This window comes from Lepisosteus platostomus, chromosome 6, assembly GCF_059453375.1.
Source record: "Lepisosteus platostomus isolate fLepPlt1 chromosome 6, fLepPlt1.hap1, whole genome shotgun sequence".
NCBI classification, from domain to species: Eukaryota; Metazoa; Chordata; class Actinopteri; order Semionotiformes; family Lepisosteidae; genus Lepisosteus; species Lepisosteus platostomus.
This window is the reverse complement of record NC_142616.1, coordinates 13351104-13372934: the sequence shown is the minus strand read 5'-3', so window position 1 is coordinate 13372934 and position 21831 is coordinate 13351104. Positions and strand designations below refer to the sequence as shown.

At 49.0% G+C, this 21831-nt stretch overlaps 3 protein-coding genes and 1 pseudogene across 4 annotated transcripts in view; all 4 read right to left on the bottom strand.

The window, feature by feature from the left end:
- The window catches only part of LOC148660439 (butyrophilin subfamily 1 member A1-like), a gene marked incomplete at its 5' end in the record, with an annotated part of 84762 nt that extends 84034 nt beyond the window's left edge, over positions 1-728 (bottom strand). The window contains one exon of the mRNA XM_088637847.1: positions 347-728. Within this exon, the coding sequence (XP_088493973.1) occupies positions 347-728 (382 nt within the window). The remainder of the gene's footprint in view (positions 1-346) is intronic.
- The window catches only part of LOC148660433 (E3 ubiquitin-protein ligase TRIM39-like), a 182698-nt gene that overhangs the window by 104030 nt on the left and 56837 nt on the right, over positions 1-21831 (bottom strand). The window lies entirely within an intron of this gene.
- On the bottom strand, positions 5003-12997 carry LOC148660438 (E3 ubiquitin-protein ligase TRIM39-like). The gene is made up of 7 exons (XM_088637842.1): positions 12406-12997; positions 11562-12139; positions 10378-10473; positions 9852-10085; positions 7989-8136; positions 7248-7274; positions 5003-6045 (listed from the first exon to the last, which is right to left on the bottom strand). The coding sequence occupies exons 2-7, from the start codon at positions 12135-12137 to the stop codon at positions 5501-5503; spliced, it is 1626 nt and encodes a 541-aa protein (XP_088493968.1). The 5' UTR covers positions 12138-12139; positions 12406-12997; the 3' UTR covers positions 5003-5500.
- On the bottom strand, positions 17780-18485 carry LOC148660437 (zinc-binding protein A33 pseudogene; annotated as a pseudogene).

Here is a 21831-nt window from a genome sequence, read left to right as displayed (position 1 = left end):
AGCGAATCCCCCGGGCTGGGGATGAAAAGCAAAATGAACTTCCAAAATACTCCGCTGGGAGAAATACTGGGAGAAAGACTAAAGCTCCCTAAAACAGAGAAAGGCAGAGAATGCTTTGAAAGGACTGAATGAGAGAGGTGAGGGGTCAGGTAGAAGCTGGAAATGTAACAAGACTGGAGGTATGTACAGTTTATTGTTGTGTTGTACTGTTTGGTTTAGAGCTGTATTGACAGTGAGTGTGTTATTGTGTGGACAGAGCTGGCATCTTACTGAGTACTGATGTGATCAGTTACTCATCACAAATATAACTCTCTTTAGATAATAAACCAGACTGAAAGACACTCACCTCTCACATCGAGATCGATAACAGTGTCATCATACCACTGGTCAGAGAGCACCATACACTTGTACTGTCCATGATCAGAGCGTCTCACATCTCTCAGTATTAGAGACACATTGCCTCTGGGGAGCTCACCCAGGAATAATTCAACCCTTCCCCTGTAGGCTGGATTCTGTCTAACAAAGTTATAGACTCCAGATTCATATAAACAAACAAAGTTTTCATAGTCATCTCTAAACCAGTGGATCTCTAGGTCCACAGCGCTGATGTCTGGTGAGAGGTAACAGGGCAGGACAGCGTCTTCACCAGGGAAAACAAACACAGGAGCAGCTGGACCAACAACCCGAAACGTCTCTGAAAGAGAAGGAGCACACAGCTGACATGAGTCTCAGCCTCTACACAGACACACACTGAGACAAACTGGGGACTCATACTGACAGAGTGAAGAGAAGCAGCTCACTGATCTACAAACAGATCATTAATGATCCAGAACATGTGACTGAGGAGGACTGAAGATCAGTGAGTGTCTCATCTCCTCTTCCTCACACCAGAGATTCTCAGACACTCAGATCCTCAGCTTCACTCAGTGAGCAGCTCTGCCCTCAGTGAGAGGATCTCTGACTGTTTTCACTGAGGATCTCTCACTCTGCATTCCTCCCAGACTGGCACAGAGAACCACAAGCAGACATTTCTGCTCTGATATTAATCGCAGTATCCTGACAGGCTGAAGGAACAGTGTCTCCTAACTCTTTAACAGAGAGACTTCAGAGTCAATCCAGTGCTCCTCTCCAGAGGTAACAGTCAAACATGAACCAGAGTGGACATGATGAGAAAGTGCATTGAAACCTGAGAACAGGAGGCACACAAGGCTGTGGGAGTGAAGATCATGGTGTCAGGTCAAGCTCCTGAAACCTGTATCTTGGCTTCTTGCAAGAACAGGTTCACCCTCACGTTCTGATCAATGAATATTCAGAATTAAGAGATTTTAAAATGTTCTAATGTTCAAATTATAAGTTTCAGATGTTTTGTTTCCTGAAACTGTAATGAAACCAGTCTTCGGTATGAGGGTCTTGTTCATGTTATTGATTAAAACACCAATAAGAGTCTCACTGTACCTGATCCTGAGACACATGACTGGTGGAGAAACAGCAGAGTCACATAGAACCACTGCAACAGGTCAGCTTTCATCTCTGAAATAAACACTCTGATGGAGATCAATGGTCTCTGAAAGACACAGACAGACAGATCATTCAGCTCACTTACTGACTGACAGAGAGAGAGCTGTTCTGTGTTTAGGGGATCTTGGGTTTATTGGGTCATACAGTATAGACCTCGGTATCATTTATTATGATCCAGATTTGCAGAGAGATGATTTAAACTAAAAATAATTAAAATTTTAAATGAATAAATATTTGTTCAATCCAGTGTGCACGAATTATTACTTTTTTCAACGAAGCTATGCCAGAGAACAAAGAATTCATGTGTCTCTGTCTATTCCAACAACTGTTCTCGACAGCGACTATTCTGACTGTTCTGGAATATATTCTAGAGCAGCAGTTCTTAACCTTTTTGAGAGTGCGACCGTTTTTTAACATTAAAAATATTTCACGTAGTAAAAAAAGCACTTTGTTTTAAGCGCTTTAAATGCTCTTTACTAAAAGCTTTGTTTAAATTCTTCCTCTTCAACAAATCTGGTGTAAACAAGCAGGTGTGCATCTCCAGAGACACCAGTGGTCTCGTCAAGTTGTAAAGAAAACTACACACTAGATTTTATCCTAGAGATCACCTGCTCTTCCACGTCTCTTGCCATACGCCCAATGTGGTCAGACAGAGGATCATTGACACTGGTATCAATGACACTGGTATCATTGACACTGGTATCACTGCCAGCTGCTCTGCAGCACTGTCCCACACAGGAGTGAAACCGCTTCCTTAGCGCACAGTAGGGAAAAAGTCCCACCTAACGTGTGGCGTCCCAGTTTGGGCAGTCCAGTTAGCTATGAGGAAAGACACTGAAGTGGCTTCTGGCTCACAGTTCACAGCTCTTTGGAGGGCAGATTGTTGGCCTCTCAGCTCCTGTAGCTTTCGTTCAAAACACTCAACAGGTTTAGACTGCAAGGCTGAGTGTCTGGTCTGCAGGTGGTGCAGCAGTCTGGAGGGCCTGAGGCTTTCCTGAGCCAACACTTCGCCACAAACCGTACGGTGTGAATCCCTACTCTAGGGACTGTTCGTCAGATTTTCTCACTGTTTTCTGCTGTGCGTTTCTCCACATTATCTTCAGCTTTCACTCCTCCAGTCTCACCTATTAAAACCGCTCCACTGCTGGGCTCATCACGACTACCTTGCGCAGAAGAAGAAAGTGCTACGAATATAAACACAGTCACGGCCCACCGATAGGAATGAATGTAGCGGCCTCGCTGGGTCCACTGAGTCACCCTGCTGGTGGAAACAGTCTGAACCCTGCAGGTGTGTACAACAGCGAACTGTTTACCTCTGTTACTGTCCATTGATGTGTAAACACCCTGAATCTGCGGACGTGTCCCGTTTATCACTCTAGTGTGTGTGTTGACCTTTGTGTGATTCTGTCTCTGCTGCCTATTGTGTGACCCTCATGGGGATCAGGACGCCCAGGATAAGAACCCCAGTTCTAGACAAATCACTTACAACTTGGGGGTTATGATCAATTATTTTACTTGTTGACTAAACCGCTCGGTCAGTTCCTGTTATTCATCATTTTCATGTCCCCCCTTTGTAACAATATTATATTTTGTGTTTATTGTGTTTCTCAGCTGCTAGAGCTACCAGCTCTGCTGAAGCTGCTGTTTCACAGACAACCTGAGTGACATGGAAATTTATCAAGAGCACTGAGGGCTGATAACAGGAGGCACTTTACAGCACTGCTGTCCTGCAGCTCAGTGTGTCTGTGAGCCTGTCCACTCCCAGTCCAGAACTGGTCAGTGTGTCTGTGAGCCTGTCCACTCCCACTCCAGAACTGGTCAGTGTGTCTGTGAGCCTGTCCACTCCCAGTACAGAACTGGTCAGTGTGTCTGTGAGCCCGTCGACTCGCAGTCCAGAACTGGTCAGTGTGTCTGTGAGCCTGTCCACTCCCGCTCCAGAACTGGTCAGAGTGTCTGCAGCAGGGCTGTCCAGTCCTGGTCCTGGAGGGGTCAGTCAGTGTGTCTGCAGCAGGACTGTCCAGTGCTGGTTCTGGAGAACTGGTCAGTGTGTCTGCAGCAGGGCTGTCCAGTCCCAGTCCAGAATTGGTCAGTGTGTCTGCACTAGGGCTGTCCAGTCCCAGTCCAGAATTGGTCAGTGTGTCTGCAGCAGGGCTGTCCAGTCCTGGTCCTGGAGGGGTCAGTATGTCTGCAGCAGGGTTGTCCACTCCCAGTCCAGAACTGGTCAGTGTGTCTGCAGCAGGGCTGTCCAGTCCTGGTCCTGGAGGGGTCAGTCAGTGTGTCTGCAGCAGGGCTGTCCAGTCCTGGTCCTGGAGGGGTCAGTGTGTCTGCAGCAGGGCTGTCCAGTCCTGGTCCTGGAGGGGTCAGTGTGTCTGCAGCAGGGCTGTTCAGTCCTGGTCCTGGAGGGGCTGGTCAGTGTGTCTGCAGCAGGGCTGTCCAGTCCTGGTCCTGGAGGGGCTGGTCAGTGTGTCTGCTGGTGTTCTGATTGTTCTGACTCAGTTCAGGAAGTAAAGAGCAGCTGCAGGTCATTGTTAACTGAGCTCAGATGACAGACATGACCTCCAGCAGCAGGGCTGGACAATCCTCTCAACACCGAGAGCAGCAGGTTTCTGGAACAAGCAGCCCAGTAGGGTGGCCAAGTCACCACAGACAGCTGGACACTGACAGACAGACCAGGTGCCTGTTACAGTGCCTGGACCGGACAGGTGTTTTGAAATTGACACAACTGTTACAAAGTTACAAAGTGGACAGAATACAAGTGTTTGTGCTGTTTTCTGTCTTCCTCCAATCACAGGGTCTGGACAGCTGATCAGCCTACAGAGAGAGCCTGGGATTCTCAACATTGTGTTAGATGACAGAAATCACAAGCACATTCATGACATAGGAATCTACATCATCATCATCATCATCATCATCATAATTCCTTAGAGTTATACAGTGCTTTTCTGGACACTCCACTCAAAACTCTTTACAGGTAATGGGGATCCCCTCCACCACCACCAGTGTGCAGCCCCACCTGGATGATGCTCCAGTCTGCTCACACACACCAGCTCTCAGTGGGGAGGAGAGCAGAGTGATGAGGCCAGTTCAGAGAGGGGGGTTATTAGGAGGCCATGATTGGTAAAGGACAGGGGGGAAATTTGGCCAGGACACGAGGGTAACACCCCTACTCTTTTTGAGAAACACCTTGGGGTTTTTAATGACCACAGAGGGTCAGGACCTCGGTTTTACGTCTCATCCGAAGGACGGCGCCTGTTTACAGTCTAGTGTCCCCGTCACTATACTGGAGCATTAGGACCCACACACACCACAGGGTGAGCGCCCCCTACTGGCCCCACTAACACCTCTCCCAGGAGTCTCCCCTCCAGGACCTGACCAGGCTCACACCTGCTGAGCTTCAGGGGGCTGACAGGGGTGAGTTTCAGGGTGATATGGCTGCTGAGGTTATATCATGATGAAGATGAAGACGAAGACCAAATGTCAAATATTCAGAATGACAGAGTTTATTTAATACAGAAATAGTTCTATCTGAGTCCAGGCCATGACAGTGAAGCAGCAATGTCCATCATGTAGAAAGCGACTGGCATTCAGCTGACGTGTTAGTCTGTGTCTGATGGTGACCCAGCTAGTCAGCCATGAATCTGGAGAATTTACAGGTGACAGATAAAGAAAACACCTGTGACTCAATTTTACTGATTTACTGAAAGAAGTGATTAATGCAGAGCAAATAGAATAGAGCAATGACATGGACTGAAAGTAGAAAGTAGAACAGTTTGACACAGGCCAGTAATAATTTCATTTTCCAAGAGAGCCCCTCCCACAGGTGATGTTGTTTCTGGTGACTGAAAGAGTAGCGTTGAGAGCAGATGTGGACATGCCCAGCAGTGGGTGGAGAAAACAACACCGAAGAAACAGAAGAACAATTTCAAATGAAAAAGAATAAATGATTTACATTCCAGGAGAGAGAATCAGACAATGTGCTGATTCAGTCTGTGTGACTGACAGGACAGATGATCAGTGGGGCTGAGTTTGTACCTCCCTCATGACGACAGGGGCAGAAGTATGGAAAGAGTTTCTCAGTGAAGGAGGCAGTGAAGGTGTAGATATGAGACCTGTTGTCCACATTGTAAAAGGAGACCTGTCCCCCCTCATAGTCCACATACACCCCCACCTTCTGGGGCTTCTGGCTCAGGGGGAGGAGGACAGGGGGTCCAGCACAAGCCCAGTACTCATTCCCATTCCTCAGACACACAGTCCAGTAACCATACCGGGGGCTCAGTGTGATCTTCCCCTTCCTGTTGATGGACTCTCTGGCGACACCTAAATCCCACTTAGTCTTCTCCCCCACCTCCACCTCCCAGTAGTGTCTCCCTGAGGTGATCCCATCCTTTCCCAGGACACAGGGACAAGGATCAAATCTCTCTGGATTGTCAGGGAGATCCTGTCGTGTGTCTCCATCTCTCACTTGTTTCCCATCCTCAGACAGGATGAGATCAGGATGAGCTGTACTGGGGTCCAGAGTCACATCAGCTGGGGATCAGAGAGCAGACAGACAGGATGAAATGATCTGTATCTTACTCCTCTCTCAGATGAAAGTACAGATGCAGGTGTCTAGAGTGTGTATCACACCAGCAGGAAGCTCACTGCAGTAAACTACAGTTCTGTTCAGTCTGCTGATTTCAGCTGGACTGGGCCTGCCTGTCCTGAGACACCCAGGGCATTCAGTGACAAAGATAAAACTGATTGATTGATGAATTAAACTGATTGGTTTATTAATTAATGGTACAAAACCCGTTTTCCTCTTCTCCACTGTTCTGTCACAGTTTGCACGTGATGCCTGCAGTCACAGGTTCACATCACTGGTTTGGGTTGAACTCGTCTGAAGTCACTGGCGCTTGTTTGTGTGCAGCAGGTAAAAATAAAGAAAACACTTCAGAAAGTGTCAGTATTGTGTGGCCAGCGTGTAGTGGACATTACAGTGTGGACAGGACCGGTCCAGATGCTCTGGATGTGTTCTGATGTGACTGGAGAGACTGGGCAGACAGACCTGTGGAAATGGGGTCTCCTGGGTTGGTCAGGACAGACAGGCCCAGCCCGGCTGAGATGAGCTGTGAGCGTGTGCAGAGCTCTCACACTGCGAGAGTCTGGCTCCTGTGGGAGAAAGTGTCTTTAAATCTGAAGGAGACCTGATGATCCACTGTGTGCAGATCACATGGCTGAGGGCATCTTTATACTGATGGATACATTATTTCACAAGAAGAAAAATGATCAAACTGTCTTTTCATGGGTATTCTGGTTACTCTCTATCAGTTAGATTGTAAAAGTCTCGTTAAGACAAAATTCTTAGAAGCTGAAATTGCTGCCACTTCATTAACAATAACAGGGACCTGAGTCACACAGGCAGTAACTGCAAGCTTGTCTCCTCCTGCGCTGCTGAGGACAGTAATAAAAAGGATCTGTTGTCTGTGTGTGTTAAGAGCTGTCTGTCAGTGTATTTAACTCTGTTACCTGAATTAAGGCTGAAGTTGTCTTTACACAAGACAGGGGAACCCGAGAGAAAACAGACAAAGCTTGTGTGTGTCTTTTTTTCTTGTTCGTTACACACAAATCAGTGTAATACGTATGTAAAGCTGAAAAACAGACATTGTGGGTCAGTTGTAAAGAACTGACCCAGCGCACTAACTGGAGCTCAGCCCCCGGTCAGCACACAGCTCCATGTTAAACAGACTCACCTGCATGTTTGCGAAGCCTCTCAAACTCTGCAAACAGAGAGAAAGATGTTAGAGAGCTGAGAGCACATTCCTGCTGGAGTCTGGTCTCCAGGTGTGCAGTGTTGTGTGTTGTAGTGCTGTGCTGATCTCTCAGGCAGGACAGTAACACACAGGAGTGTGTTGTCTGGCCAGTGGAGCTGTGGGTCTGTAAGAGACACTGACAGCTCATCCAGCTTGTTATCACACAGTCCAGCTCCACACCTCCCACTGCCTCCAGTACAAAGACAAGGACAGGAGTGACTGAGCAGCCTCCTCACAGGAGTCTGAGCCCTTTCTCTGTTCCAGAGCTTCTGACTGTGAAGCACTGAGGCAGAGCTGAGGCTCAGGGACAGAGAGCAGTTCAAACTCCCCTGTGGGAGGAGCAGCATCACACAGCACTTTCTCCAGCTGAACACACCCCTGACACACAAGATCACCCTGCTGCACAACTGATCTCAACACAGACAGCAGTGAGACACACCTGTTCACACACCTGATCTCAACACAGACAGCAGTGAGACACACCTATTCACACACCCGATCTCTACACAGACAGCAGTGAGACACACCTGTTCACACACCTGATCTCTACAGAGACACATCTGTTCATAACACAGATGGAGAAGAAGAGACACACCTGATTCTTCATAGTAGATTGATTGAGTGCCATTGACAGGTGTTTTGAACCTCATAAACAAGCTGTGTTCACACAGTAATACTCACTGACTCCAGGTACTTTCTCCATTTCTTCAATGAGTCTGTCCTCCAGCTGACACACAGCCTTGCTCAGAGCCCCCAGACAGAGATCAGGGTGAACAGGGATGTCAGACCAGTCCTTGGGGTGTGGAGGGGAGCACAGGGAGGGGAAACTCTACAGCAGGAGAGACTCAGAGTCATGGGGGGTCACAGCCTTCTAAGGCAATAAGTCACCTGTGAGTCTGAAACCTAGAGCCCAGTATAGATCACTAAGAGTCACACAGTGAGCTCTCTCTGCTCTCTGTAGATACTGTATCTGCTCTCTACAGTGTGTGCTGACCTGTAGGACTCTCTGCTCTCTGTAGATACTGTATCTGCTCTCTACAGTGGGTGCTGACCTGTAGGACTCTCTGCTCTCTACAGAGTGTGCTGACCTGTAGGTCTCTCTACTCTCTGTAGATACTGTATCTGCTCTCTACAGTGTGTGCTGACCTGTAGGACTCTCTGCTCTCTGTAGATACTGTATCTGCTCTCTACAGTGGGTGCTGACCTGTAGGACTCTCTGCTCTCTACAGTGTGTGCTGACCTGTAGGTCTCTCTGCTCTCTGTAGATACTGTATCTGCTCTCTACAGTGTGTGCTGACCTGTAGGACTCTCTGCTCTCTGTAGATACTGTATCTGCTCTCTACAGTGTGTGCTGACCTGTAGGACTCTCTGCTCTCTGTAGATACTGTATCTGCTCTCTACAGTGGGTGCTGACCTGTAGGACTCTCTGCTCTCTACAGTGTGTGCTGACCTGTAGGTCTCTCTGCTCTCTGTAGATACTGTATCTGCTCTCTACAGTGTGTGCTGACCTGTAGGACTCTCTGCTCTCTGTAGATACTGTATCTGCTCTCTACAGTGTGTGCTGACCTGTAGGACTCTCTGCTCTCTGTAGATACTGTATCTGCTCTCTACAGTGTGTGCTGACCTGTAGGACTCTCTGCTCTCTGTAGATACTGTATCTGCTCTCTACAGTGTGTGCTGACCTGTAGGACTCTCTGCTCTCTGTAGATACTGTATCTGCTCTCTACAGTGGGTGCTGACCTGTAGGACTCTCTGCTCTCTGTAGATACTGTATCTGCTCTCTACAGTGGGTGCTGACCTGTAGGACTCTCTGCTCTCTACAGTGTGTGCTGACCTGTAGGTCTCTCTGCTCTCTGTAGATACTGTATCTGCTCTCTACAGTGTGTGCTGACCTGTAGGACTCTCTGCTCTCTGTAGATACTGTATCTGCTCTCTACAGTGTGTGCTGACCTGTAGGACTCTCTGCTCTCTGTAGATACTGTATCTGCTCTCTACAGTGGGTGCTGACCTGTAGGACTCTCTGCTCTCTACAGTGTGTGCTGACCTGTAGGTCTCTCTGCTCTCTGTAGATACTGTATCTGCTCTCTACAGTGTGTGCTGACCTGTAGGACTCTCTGCTCTCTGTAGATACTGTATCTGCTCTCTACAGTGTGTGCTGACCTGTAGGACTCTCTGCTCTCTGTAGATACTGTATCTGCTCTCTACAGTGTGTGCTGACCTGTAGGACTCTCTGCTCTCTGTAGATACTGTATCTGCTCTCTACAGTGTGTGCTGACCTGTAGGACTCTCTGCTCTCTGTAGATACTGTATCTGCTCTCTACAGTGGGTGCTGACCTGTAGGACTCTCTGCTCTCTACAGTGTGTGCTGACCTGTAGGTCTCTCTGCTCTCTGTAGATACTGTATCTGCTCTCTACAGTGTGTGCTGACCTGTAGGACTCTCTGCTCTCTGTAGATACTGTATCTGCTCTCTACAGTGTGTGCTGACCTGTAGGACTCTCTGCTCTCTGTAGACACTGTATCTGCTCTCTACAGTGTGTGCTGACCTGTAGGAAGTGGATGTGGTCCTCAGTGTGGGAGAGCTGTTCCAGCTCAGTGTTTCCCCTCTTGAGCTCAGTGATTTCCTGCTCCAGCTCTTTAATGATCCCTTCAGCCCTCCTCTCTGCTGCTCTCTGCTTCTCCTCAATCAGCTCGATGAGCTCAGCCTGGCTCCTCTCAATGGAGTTTCGAAGAGCAGTGAAGACCTGCACACTGTCCTTGATCTCTCTCTGGGCACAGCTCTGAGGAGACACCAGGAGACTTCATGAGGTAACAAGAATGAATGAAATATTATTGAAATGTGAGAGTTAATAAATTAATTTATCTTTTCAATTAAAAAAAGCTTTACAACTAGGAAGGGAAACACTTCACACACTATGTCAGTCACTCCACACCTGGGTGACACACAGCATATACCAGTCTTTTAACTGGACAATGACTTTATCTTCCTAAGTGTCCTCTCTCTGTGCAGAGAGCAGTGACCCCAGCACTGGGCACTGCAGTACCCCACTCAGAAGGATTGACAGGACTCACTTTACTGAGCTCCACTGCCTGTTTGATCTCCTCCACCTTCTTCAGTCTGTCCTGGATCATCTGTTGTACTTCTGCCTCAGTCTTCCTCAGCTGAGTCTGTGGACAAACAGGGGAACAGAGACACTGATGTCACTGTTGCTGGTGCACAAACACTGCACAACAGACTCACACACTGACACTGGTCAACAGACTCTCACACTGTTACTGAACTAGACAACAGACTCTCACACTGAACTGGGCTGGACAACAGACTCTCACACTGATGCTGGGCTGGTCAACAGACTCTCACACTGATGCTGGGCTGGACAACAGACTCTCACACTGATGCTGGGCTGGACAACAGACTCTCACACTGATGCTGGGCTGGTCAACAGACTCACACACTGATGCTGGGCTGGACAACAGACTCTCACACTGACACTGGGCTGGTCAACAGACTCTCACGCTGACACTGGGCTGGTCAACAGACTCTCACACTGACACTGGGCTGGACAACAGACTCTCACACTGATGCTGGACTGGTCAACAGACTCACACACCGACGCTGGGCTGGTCAACAGACTCACACACCGACACTGGGCTGGTCAACAGACTCTCACACTGAACTGGGCTGGACAACAGACTCTCACACTGATGCTGGGCTGGTCAACAGACTCTCACACTGATGCTGGGCTGGACAACAGACTCTCACACTGATGCTGGGCTGGACAACAGACTCTCACACTGATGCTGGGCTGGTCAACAGACTCACACACTGATGCTGGGCTGGACAACAGACTCTCACACTGACACTGGGCTGGTCAACAGACTCTCACACTGACACTGGGCTGGTCAACAGACTCTCACACTGACACTGGGCTGGTCAACAGACTCTCACACCAACACTGGGCTGGTCAACAGACTCACACACCGACACTGGGCTGGTCAAATGACTCTAAAACACTGACACTGGACAGGTCGGGACTCTCACACTGATGCTGGGCTGGACAATGGCATCTCACACTGACATTGAGCTGGTCAAGAGACTCTCACACTGATACTGAGCTCGTAAGTATGAAATTAATGTCATTTCCATCCTTCAGTGGGAGCTCAATACGAATGGATGTTTGGATTATTGTCAAACACTGTAATTATAAAGTGGTATAGAAAAGTACAAGATATCAGAGTGAAATGAGAAAGGTCACCTTCTTCTCTGTCCACTCTGTCTCTACAGCGACAGTGCTGTGTGTCCTGTGGTCAGTCTCACTACACAGCACACAAACACAGGTCTGGTCAGTCCTGCAGAACAGCTCCAGGAGTCTCTCATGCTTCTCACACAGCCTATCCTCAAGGCTCTCCACAGGCTCAATCAGTCTGTGCTTCTTCAATGTTGTGACTCTCAGATGAGGCTCCATGTGAGTCTCACAGTAAGAGGCCAGACAGACCAGACAGGATTTCACAGCCTTGAGTTTTCTCCCAGTGCAGATATCGCAGAACACTTCTCCAGGTTTAGCACAAAGTCCTTCATCACTGCTGACTCTGATCCTCATGAACTGCTCAGTGATTTCTGCCAGGCTTCTGTTCACACGGAGATCCGGTCTTATAGAAAATGTCTCCTTACACAGTGGACACTGACACACATCACTGCTGTCCCAGTATCCTCTAATACAGGCCAGGCAGAAGCTGTGTCCACATGGAGTGGACACTGGGCTGGTGAATGTGTCCAGACAGATAGAGCACAGGAACTGCTCTTCAGACAGGACACTGCTGGGTGAGGCCATTCCTGAGCAGAAACAGAGAAGATCAGAGGAGATGATCAGCACCATCTCAATACAACACAAACAGCAAAAAAACTGTGGATCCACAACAGGTAACACATTAAACAAATCAATCATTATCATCAATCAAATCATTAAACATCAATTTACACAAGCTGTGTGACCAGAACAATAACACAGCCCTTCTTCACAATTATATACCGGCATTTACTCACACAGTCGATACACGCAAACTACAGACAAGAGCAGAAAAACACCCGAAGAAACTCACCTGGAGATACTGGTACACAGACACACCTGCACAGACACTAGAATACTGCAGTACAGGAAACCCCAGACTGGACTGACTGGGAGAGTCACTGGGAGCTTTAACTGGGGAGAACAGCACTCAGGAAACTGAAGTCTGAATCAGAAACAAAACTGAAAGTTAATTCTCCAGCGTCTGTCGTAATACAACTTCCTGCAAGAGCAGCACTTACAGTGTCTCTTCAACAGTTCCTCCCGTCCCTAAATCCTCAGCACACTCCTCCAGCACAGAGGAACAGGCTGCCTGCTGTCCAGACCTGTCCCAGTCCTCAGCACAGCAGCTCTGCTCTCTATTGTAGTGAAGGAGCCTGCAGTGTCAGAGCTGAAGCTGCAGGAGAGAGTCCAGCTCCAGGTCCAGCCTTTCCCTCCCTGAGCTCTTTATTCCCTCTGTCCTTTCCCTCCTCTGCCAGTCAGACACACCGCAGCTCAGTCCTCCTCACACAGGGCCAGGGCTCCAGTCCAGCAGGTGCTCATGTCTTCATGAAGAGGAAACAGGGCAGCAGCTCTTCCCAGCGACAGGGTGCAGCTCTGCAGGTCTCTCTCACTTCTGGACAGAGACTCAGGGGAGCTCCTCCCTCTCCAGAGCTGCTGTGCTGTGTGGCTCCTCTGCTCTTAAAGGAGCAGGATTAATAGACGTCTGGGGTTTTTAGGATGTTAGGCCTCTGAAAAGCCTTGTCTGTAAGTACTGTACATAGAGTAACTTGTGTGTTGTATGTGTTGTTGTGTGTAGTGTAGTGTTTGTATTGTTCTCATTAAGAAATATTTGTTTAACCAGGTGTACCTGGATTATTACTCTTTCCAGGACAGTTTACTAGAAAAAAAAGAATTCACGTGCCTCTAATTATACCAGCCACTTGGGTATATTCTGGAGAATCACTTTCAAGTTGGGGATCTGAATAATTACTTTACTTATTGACTAAGCCGCTCAATTAATTTGTGATTCTCACCAGTTTTGTGACGCAGTTTGTAACAGTGTTGTTAATGACACTCAGATAAGTTATTATACTTTTGGTTTTTAGCTACATTTACATTTAGATATATTTTATATTTTAGCCACAGTACCAATTTTTTTTATTTTAGTTACATGATTCCATATTAATATTCCCTATTAAGTGAATTTAAAGAATTACATAGTGAAACAGACAGTGTGAATGAAGACGTCATTTCACTAATATCTAACACACCCCCAGAGCCACCTGTCACTCTTCAATGGTCAGAGAGAAGTTCAGCTGCTACCACTCACTCTGAGCGGCTCCTTCTGTCTAGAACAAGTGCTGCAGCCACAGTTATGATCAGAAGAGGAGACTGAAGATGCCTTCGTCCTGGAGCAGGTCCTGTGTGTGCTGCCACAGGATGTGAAGATCTGGATTGAAGAGCAGAGCCCCGTCTCCTCTGAGGAAGTGGCAGGACTCACCTGGCTGTGAGGAGGAAAGGTCTGGATGTGAGCGTACAGAGCTCAGAGCCCATCGCTCTCTGGCTGGGTAGAGTCTCGAGGGAATGGGCAGGGCCCTGCAGATGAGAGGCCCCTGAAAGCAAGGCAGCAGTGCCTGTCTGTTACAGTGCAGACAGAAGGAACATGAAAGGCCCCAGTGTCCCGTCCCTGCAGTGAAGATACTCGGGTACAATACGTCACACACCTGAGTCATCTGACTCAAGGGACTATATCATCCCGGGGACAACTGCGGACTTTAGACTGGCAGGGCACAGTCGCTGATCAGAGCAGACCTGATAACAGCCTGGGTGCGGTTCCCCTGACAGGCGTGGCTTCATGGCATTCATGGAGATGAGGGGGAACTCTGAGGCAGACACTGCTGTTAAAGTCGGTGGACAGAGCTCTAGTCTGGCCACGGGCACATGACCGAGAGCTCACCAGGCCCAGTGATCCTCGAGCAAGATTCACCTATTCTGGCAGAATCATCCAGATGATCAGATAGAAGCCCTCAAGCACACGGCACCACCAGGTCTTGGGGCAAGCACCAGCTCCTGGAAAGAGAGAAACAGTCTGGAGCCACTCCCTTCCCCTGTGCAGATGACCTGCACCACCCTAAAGAGAGGACAAGGCACGGAGCAGGGAGAGAGGCTGAGATCCAGGAGGTCCAGTGCAGCCGGAGGATGCCGGCGCTGTGCCTGAGCTCAACAGGAGGAAGAGCTCACCTGCGGGGAGAGGCGCACTGCAGGGTCAGATCCCTCCCTGGCCTCTCGCTGAGACAGAGCTGCCAGGGCCCAGAGAGACATTGTGGGGAAGGACGGGCGGCTTTATTCTCCAGAGAACGGAGAACAGAAGCTGGTTTTCCCCACATGCCTGCGCCAGGACATTGTGCACATCGGACACGCCGTACCCTGGGCCAGATAACAACCCGGGCTCAAACTGCCACAGGATTTTATTGTCCAGGCTGGTGCAATGACATCAATAAGTCCTGTCAGACATGTCCAGAGCGCCAGCGCACAGGCAACATCAAGCATGGTGACAGGGCCCTGCTCGCTCCTCTGCTGGTCATCCTCTCACAGAGCGGGGGTCAGCGTCAGCCTCTGGAGAGGAGCAGAACAGGGAATCGATACGCTGAGGTCATTCATGATTATGTGACCCAGTGTCCCACAGCCTTCACCTTACACACAATTAAGACCCAGCAGATCATGAATGAGCTTATTATAACAGACCAGGGGCCGAACTTCACTTCAACATTGTTAGGACATGTGTATACCTTCTTGGGAATTGGGGGATTAAAGACATCACATGACCACCCAGACAGTGCCGGCTTGGTCGAGCGATTTAGTCAGACCCTGAAAACTAGGCTGTGAAAATGCCTGAGATGGGATCTGACTGGATATTTAATGTCTGCATAGCGAGCGGAGCCTCAGGCTCCCGAACTGCTCTGTGGCCGTACAGCACCAGGACCCCTGTCCGCCCTGAAAGAGGCATCGGAGAGCGAACAGCCCTGTCAGCCGCCGAACCTCAGAAGTCGTGTTTTAAAAACGAGGGCTGAGCCTGAGGACCTTCAGGGCTTTACATTAGAAAACCTGTCGTCGTCCCAGCAAAAACAAACGGCTCAGTACGCCCGCGTCTCTGGTCACGAGCAGGTGGGACTGAGCAGCTCAGCGAGTCCTGCTGCTGTCGCCAACATCCGCCTGCAGCCTCCTCGCAGAGCGGCAGAGTCACCTTGAGGAAGGACCTGTGATTGATGAAGTGTTTCTGCCGGACAGGAAACAGACAGAGCAAACTTGCCGTATTCATTTACTGAAGAGGGGTCGGAGCGGGAGCTGAAACAGCAGGCTCTTCCCAGCGGTATTCCCAGGAGTGACGTTGGAGGATTCCCCAGCTCTACTGTCGCTAGAGCGCCTTCCCGAGGAGCAGGGACAGGGCGTGATCAACGCCTCTTGCTCTGCTCAGAGATATTCCTGGGAGGACGGCAGTGATACAACCCCGTACTGAGCTGCTGAAGAGGGGCCGGGCCGAAATGTGGCCCCCAGAGGACTCGTCATTCCACCTCGCATTCCAGCACGGTTCCCAGTTAGCCCATTTCCCCCAGCCTGTTTAAGGCTGCCTCACACTCTCCCCTGTGCTCAGTATTAGGGTTTTTCCTGGCTAGAGCCACCCCGTCTTTCTGCGATTAGTTACGTCTTGGTTTTTGGCTTCCTGACCCTGGTTTGTTCTCCGACTACGTCTCCTGGTTTTGGTTTGGTACTTTGATTATTGTACTGGCTTCGACTCTCGGCTTCCTCACCGTTTACTGCTCCGCTTCCTGATTTTGTACTTTTGCACCGGTTTGTTTACCTTCGATTTTCGGACCTCGGTATGTTTAATCGACTACGCCTCTGGAGTTTGTCCTGATTTTTCTGCACGGGGTCCTCATTAATATTCCGTAACACGCAGGGCTCCGGTGTATCTAGTACAGGTGTGAGGCAAGAAGGAGAGACCTTGTGAACACTGGACATGACAGACCGCTCGTGAGTGAACGGTCCAGTCCCGGAGCTGTGGGACAGAGACAGACGGGAGTTTAAGGTTCTGTGTGGACTTTACCTCACTTGATAAAATATCTCAGTTTGACACTTTCCCAGTGCTGGAGAGGCTGGGAAAAGCCGCACATATCCGCACACTGGACCTCTGTGAAGGATACTGGCAGGCAGCACTGACTGAGCAATCTAAACACTTAGCCCCTGTCACCTCGCCCAGAGCTCTTTCCCCGAGGAAAGGGGCTCAGGACACAGTTGAAGGTCAGGCCTTCTGGATCACAGGGGCTGCAGCAGCTTTCCAGGGACTGATGGATGAAGAGCTGAAGGGGTGAGGAATACGCAGGAGCGAACAGCTGTACCTCTTCTTCCACCTGTAACTCCTTCCCAGAAACCCTTCCGTGTAGCAAAAATTCATAGACCGTAAAAAAAAAAATATTTTCATTATTTCTTATATGGAAAAATTACAATTTGTTCCGGACCTCAGAAAAGTCACCTCTACTTTTACTTTTTTCACCCAAAAATGACAAAAGAAAAATAATAACATTCCTTCATTCTGTGGTTTGTGTTTTTAGTAATAAAAACACTACTTACCTAGTAAGATATCATTAAATAGAGAACAGTACTGAGCAGTAACCACTTTGAGTGATTTTTGTGTAATTACACACACACTCTTTTTTTCATTCTCTTATCGCCTCTAGGGTCCATGATGAAGTCTGAACCACAGATATTCTTATGAAAAGAAAGAGCACTGACAACAGAGAACAACACACAAAGCAAGACCCAGAGACCTGCATGACCCGTGTGTCTGGTGTCAGCTCTCTCCCTCTCTAGTTAGAGCAGTGTGAAGATCACACTCAATATGAGTCACACGACGCCTTCCTCTTCACCCTCTACACCTGGCGGAGGTTTCCAAATGATTCTTCACGTCGCTTCTTCCTAGTTTCGAAGTTGGCATTCGTTATTTGAAGGGTGAGTAATAATTCACAGGAAATGGAAATGAGGCAAAAAATGAGCTAGACAGAAAGGAAAAAGAGGGAAGAAGGAGGAAAAGGAATCGCTGTATCGCGACAGGGAATCAGAGCAGCAGAGAAGAGGGGAACAAGACACTCTCGACTCGGAGAGAACCGAGCGCTCGCAGGGAGAAGGAGGCTCTGACAGCGGAGCACCGACACCGCGGTAAGAAGGAAGTCAATCCGGCTGCTGATCCACGGGACTGGGAACAGATCGGGTCTGGTGGGAAAGGTGGGATTCACCGAACGGTGACCCGATCCAGTTGGAGTGACGGGTCGGGAGCTCGTGGGAAGGTTGCTGTTGCCAGGGGCAACCGCAGGACGCGAGTCGGACCCGAGCCAGGCAGGACAGTCGCTTGTGAAGAAAGACAACAGCTGTGACAGTATTTTACTGATTTACTGAAAGACATGATTAATGGAGAGACAACAGAAAATAGAGCAATAAAATGGACTGAAAGCAGAACAGTTTGACACAAACGAGTAGAATAATTGTTTTCTCCAGGAGAGCCCCTCCCACAGGTAGTGTGCTGATTCAGTCTGTGTGACTGACAGGACAGATGATCAGTGGGGCTGAGTTTGTACCTCTCTGATAAAGTTCTGGGCCGAAGAGTGGAAAGAGTTTCTCAGTGAAGGAGGCAGTGAAGGTGTAGATATGAGACCTGTTGTCCACATTGTAAAAGGAGACCTGTCCCCCCTCATAGTCCACATACACCCCCACCTTCTGGGGCATCTGGCTCAGGGGGAGGAGGACAGAGGGTTCAGCCCAAGCCCAGTACTCATTCCCATTCCTCAGACCCACAGTCCAGTAACCACACTGGGGTCTCAGTGTGATCCTCCCCTTCCTGTTGATGGACTCTCTGGCGACTCCTAAATCCCACTCAGTCATCTCCCCCACCTCCACCTCCCAGTAGTGTCTCCCTGAGGTGATCCCATCCTTTCCCAGGACAAAATAACCTTCATCAAATCTCTCTGGATTGTCAGGGAGATCCTGTGGTGTGTCTCCATGTCTCACTTGTTTCCCATCCTCAGACAGGATGAGATCAGGATGAGCTGTATTGGGGTCCAGAGTCACATCAGCTGTGGATCAGAGAGCAGACAGACAGGATGAAATGATCTGTATCTCACTCCTCTCTCAGATGAAAGTACAGATGCAGGCGTCTAGAGTGTGTATCAGAATTCACACCAGCAGAGAGCTCACTGCAGTAAACTACAGTTCTGTTCAGTCTGCTGATTTCAGCTGGACTGGGCCTGCCTGTGCTGAGACACCCAGGGCATTCAGCGACAAAGATAAAACTGAGTGATTGATGAATTAAACTGATTGCTTTATTAATTGATGGTACAAAACCCGTTGTCCTCTTCTCCACTGTTCTGGTACAGTTTGCACGTGATGCCTGCAGTCACAGGTTCACATCACTGGTTTGGGTTGAACTCGTCTGCAGTCACTGGCGCTTGTTTGTGTGCAGCAGGTAAAAATAAAGACAACACTTCAGAAAGTGTCAGTATTGTGTGGCCAGCGTGTAGTGGACATGACAGTGTGGACAGGACCGGTCCAGATGCTCTGGATGTGTTCTGATATGACTGGAGAGACTGGGCAGGCGGACCTGTGGAAATGGGGTCTCCTGGGTTGGTCAGGACAGACAGGCCCAGCCCGGCTGAGATGAGCTGTGAGCGTGTGCAGAGCTCTCACACTGCGAGAGTCTGGCTCCTGTGGGAGAAAGTGTCTTTAAATCTGAAGGAGACCTGATGATCCACTGTGTGCAGATCACACGGCTGAGGGCATCTTTATACTGATGGATACATTATTTCACAAGAAGAAAAATAAGCAAACTGTCTTTTCATGGTTATTCTGGTTCCTCTCTATCAGTTAGATTGTAAAAGTCTCATTAAGACAAAATTCTTAGAAGCTCGAAATTGCTGCCACTTCATTAACAATAACAGGGCCCTGAATCACACAGGCAGTAACTGCAAGCTTGTCTCCTCCTGCGCTGCTGAGGACAGTAATTAAAAGGATCTGTTGTCTGTGTGTTGAGAGCTGTCTGTCAGTGTATTTAACTCTGTCAACTGAATTAAGGCTGAAGTTGTCTTTACACAAGACAGGGGAACCCGAGAGAGAACAGACAAAGCTTGTGTGCATCTTTTTTTCTTATTCGTTACACACAAATCAGTGTAATACGTATGTAAAGCTGAAAAACAGACATTGTGGGTCAGTTGTAACGAACTGACACAGCGCACTAACTGGAGCTCAGCCCCTGGTCAGCACACAGCTCCGTGTTAAACTAGCGCACCAACTTCAGACCAAGAGCAACGAACTTGGCCGCTGAAATCAGTCCGCAGCTCCGAGCTGAACCTGCTCTCCACTGCAACGAGCCCAGAGTGAGAGCTGCTGCCCTCTAGAGGTGACTGGAGTACAGGACTGACTCCCAGCGCCTCTTCACATGGGGAGACAGCTCAGTGTGGGACAGGCGGAGCTCTGGATCACAGGAGAATAGAGGGGAAACAACACCGGCACTACGGCAGGAAGTCATGTGTCCGTCGCTTGGAAAATGATTGTAATGTTTAACTAAAACTGCTTTCCAGTTAAACCACCTTTATTTCTAAAGAGCTTAGTTAACGTGCTTATTAATAAGGGTAATTTACTAAAAAAATATTGAATTTTATATAAGTAGCTGTATGTAAAGCATATTACAGTATATACTGTATGCGATAGTGAATTCTCAGATATCCCAGAGTAAAGAGAACTGGGAATAAGAAAATATTTAATTATTATGAGTCTTGAATGTGTTTTGTCACATCTGGGTGTGAATTGAGCAGATCTTTTATTTTTTGTTGTGATGTGACTACAATTGTATTTCTTAAGGGAAAGCAGGGATATTCAGAAATTGGGAGAACAGATATTAAAGTTATGCAGTCAAATATAAAGGTTAAAGAAATAAAAATACTGAAATCTCCATCTTTTTTAAAGTGATGATTTGTGTCAGTTCTAGATGAAGGCAGTCTGCAGGAATGGCTGTAAGAGCTGATGGAAGGACATCTGTGGATATTACTGCACAGAATGATTTAACCTCAATAACTTTCCTTACTCGTTTCGACATCAGTTTGCTGGACTAATCATTAATTTCCCACCAGATCTCACTGTTTTCACTGTTTGTATTTGTTGAGCCATGTGTTGGTGATCCTGCTCTTCAAGGCTCAGCTGTGTGAATCTGCAGGTGTGTGTTCATGCTGAAGATCACGATGGTCAGGTACAGTATAACTCCTACAGGCAGCGCCTGGCTCAGACAGACTACAGAAGGAGAGAACCTGGCAGTCCTGCTGCAGACCAGTGAAGAGAGCTTTCCCTGGATGGCCAGGTGAGAGGATGGAGTCACTGGTACTGAACTCCTCTGTGCAGAACCGTGCGTCTCGAGAGCAGTGCCAGCAGGAAATGCTGAGTGGCCCTCAAGCTAATAGCAGCGAGGGGCCACACCTCCTCCTGGGTACCAGTGCAACAGCTCCAGAGCAGCCGAGAGTTACCATGGAGATACAGCAGGGAGCCCAGAGTCTCCCCATGAGCCAGGAGACACTGACCCACGGTGCGAGGGAGCAGCATCCTGAAACTGAGGACAGGGGCTCGGCCTTCAAGACCACAACAAAATCAGACAAAATGGTGGAGGAGCTTTCTCAGCGCAGCAAAGAGGGACTGAGTGAGGCAGAGCAGGGACAACCAAGGACTCTGCTACGAGAGTTTGCAGATGTGTTTGCTGGAAGAGAGGAAGACTGTACTCATACAAACGAAGCTCAGTGCATCATTGACACTGGTGAAGCAAGACCCATCTGCATCCCTCCCCCCTCCTGGCCATCCACAAGAGAGCCGAGGCAGAGGAAGCAGTCCGGGGTCTGACTGCAGCAGGGGAGATCGAGCCCTCTGACAGGCCCTGATCTCCCCCTGCAGAAGGACGCTTCACTGCTGGTCTGTACAGACTACAGGGACTCAACAACGTCACCAAGAAGGACTCTTGTCCCCTGAGCCACACTGACGAGGTGCTGGATTATGTCTCAGGGTAGCGCTGGTTCAGCTCTCTGGACCAGTACAGCAGCTACCGGCAAGTTGAGGTCCCCAGAGGTCAGGCCAGAGACTGCCTTCTCCAGGGGCTGTGGCAACACACGCGCCAGCCTTCTGGACTGTGCCCTGCCCAGCCAGCTCTGAGCGTCTGATGGGAAGGGAGCTCAGTGGCGTGCCCAGGTCAGAGTGCCCAGTGTGCCTGGATGACCCTCATTCTCCAGGTCCTGGACAAGTGAAGAAAGGTCAGGGACCTCATGAGGAGGACAGGTCTCTAGACTCACTGAAGACATGAATCTCCTACAGCAAGAGACTGGTTTCCTGGGAGCTTCTGAGCCAGAAGGGGTCTCCACAGCCCCTGAAGAGGAGCCACAGTAAACTCCTGCCCAGC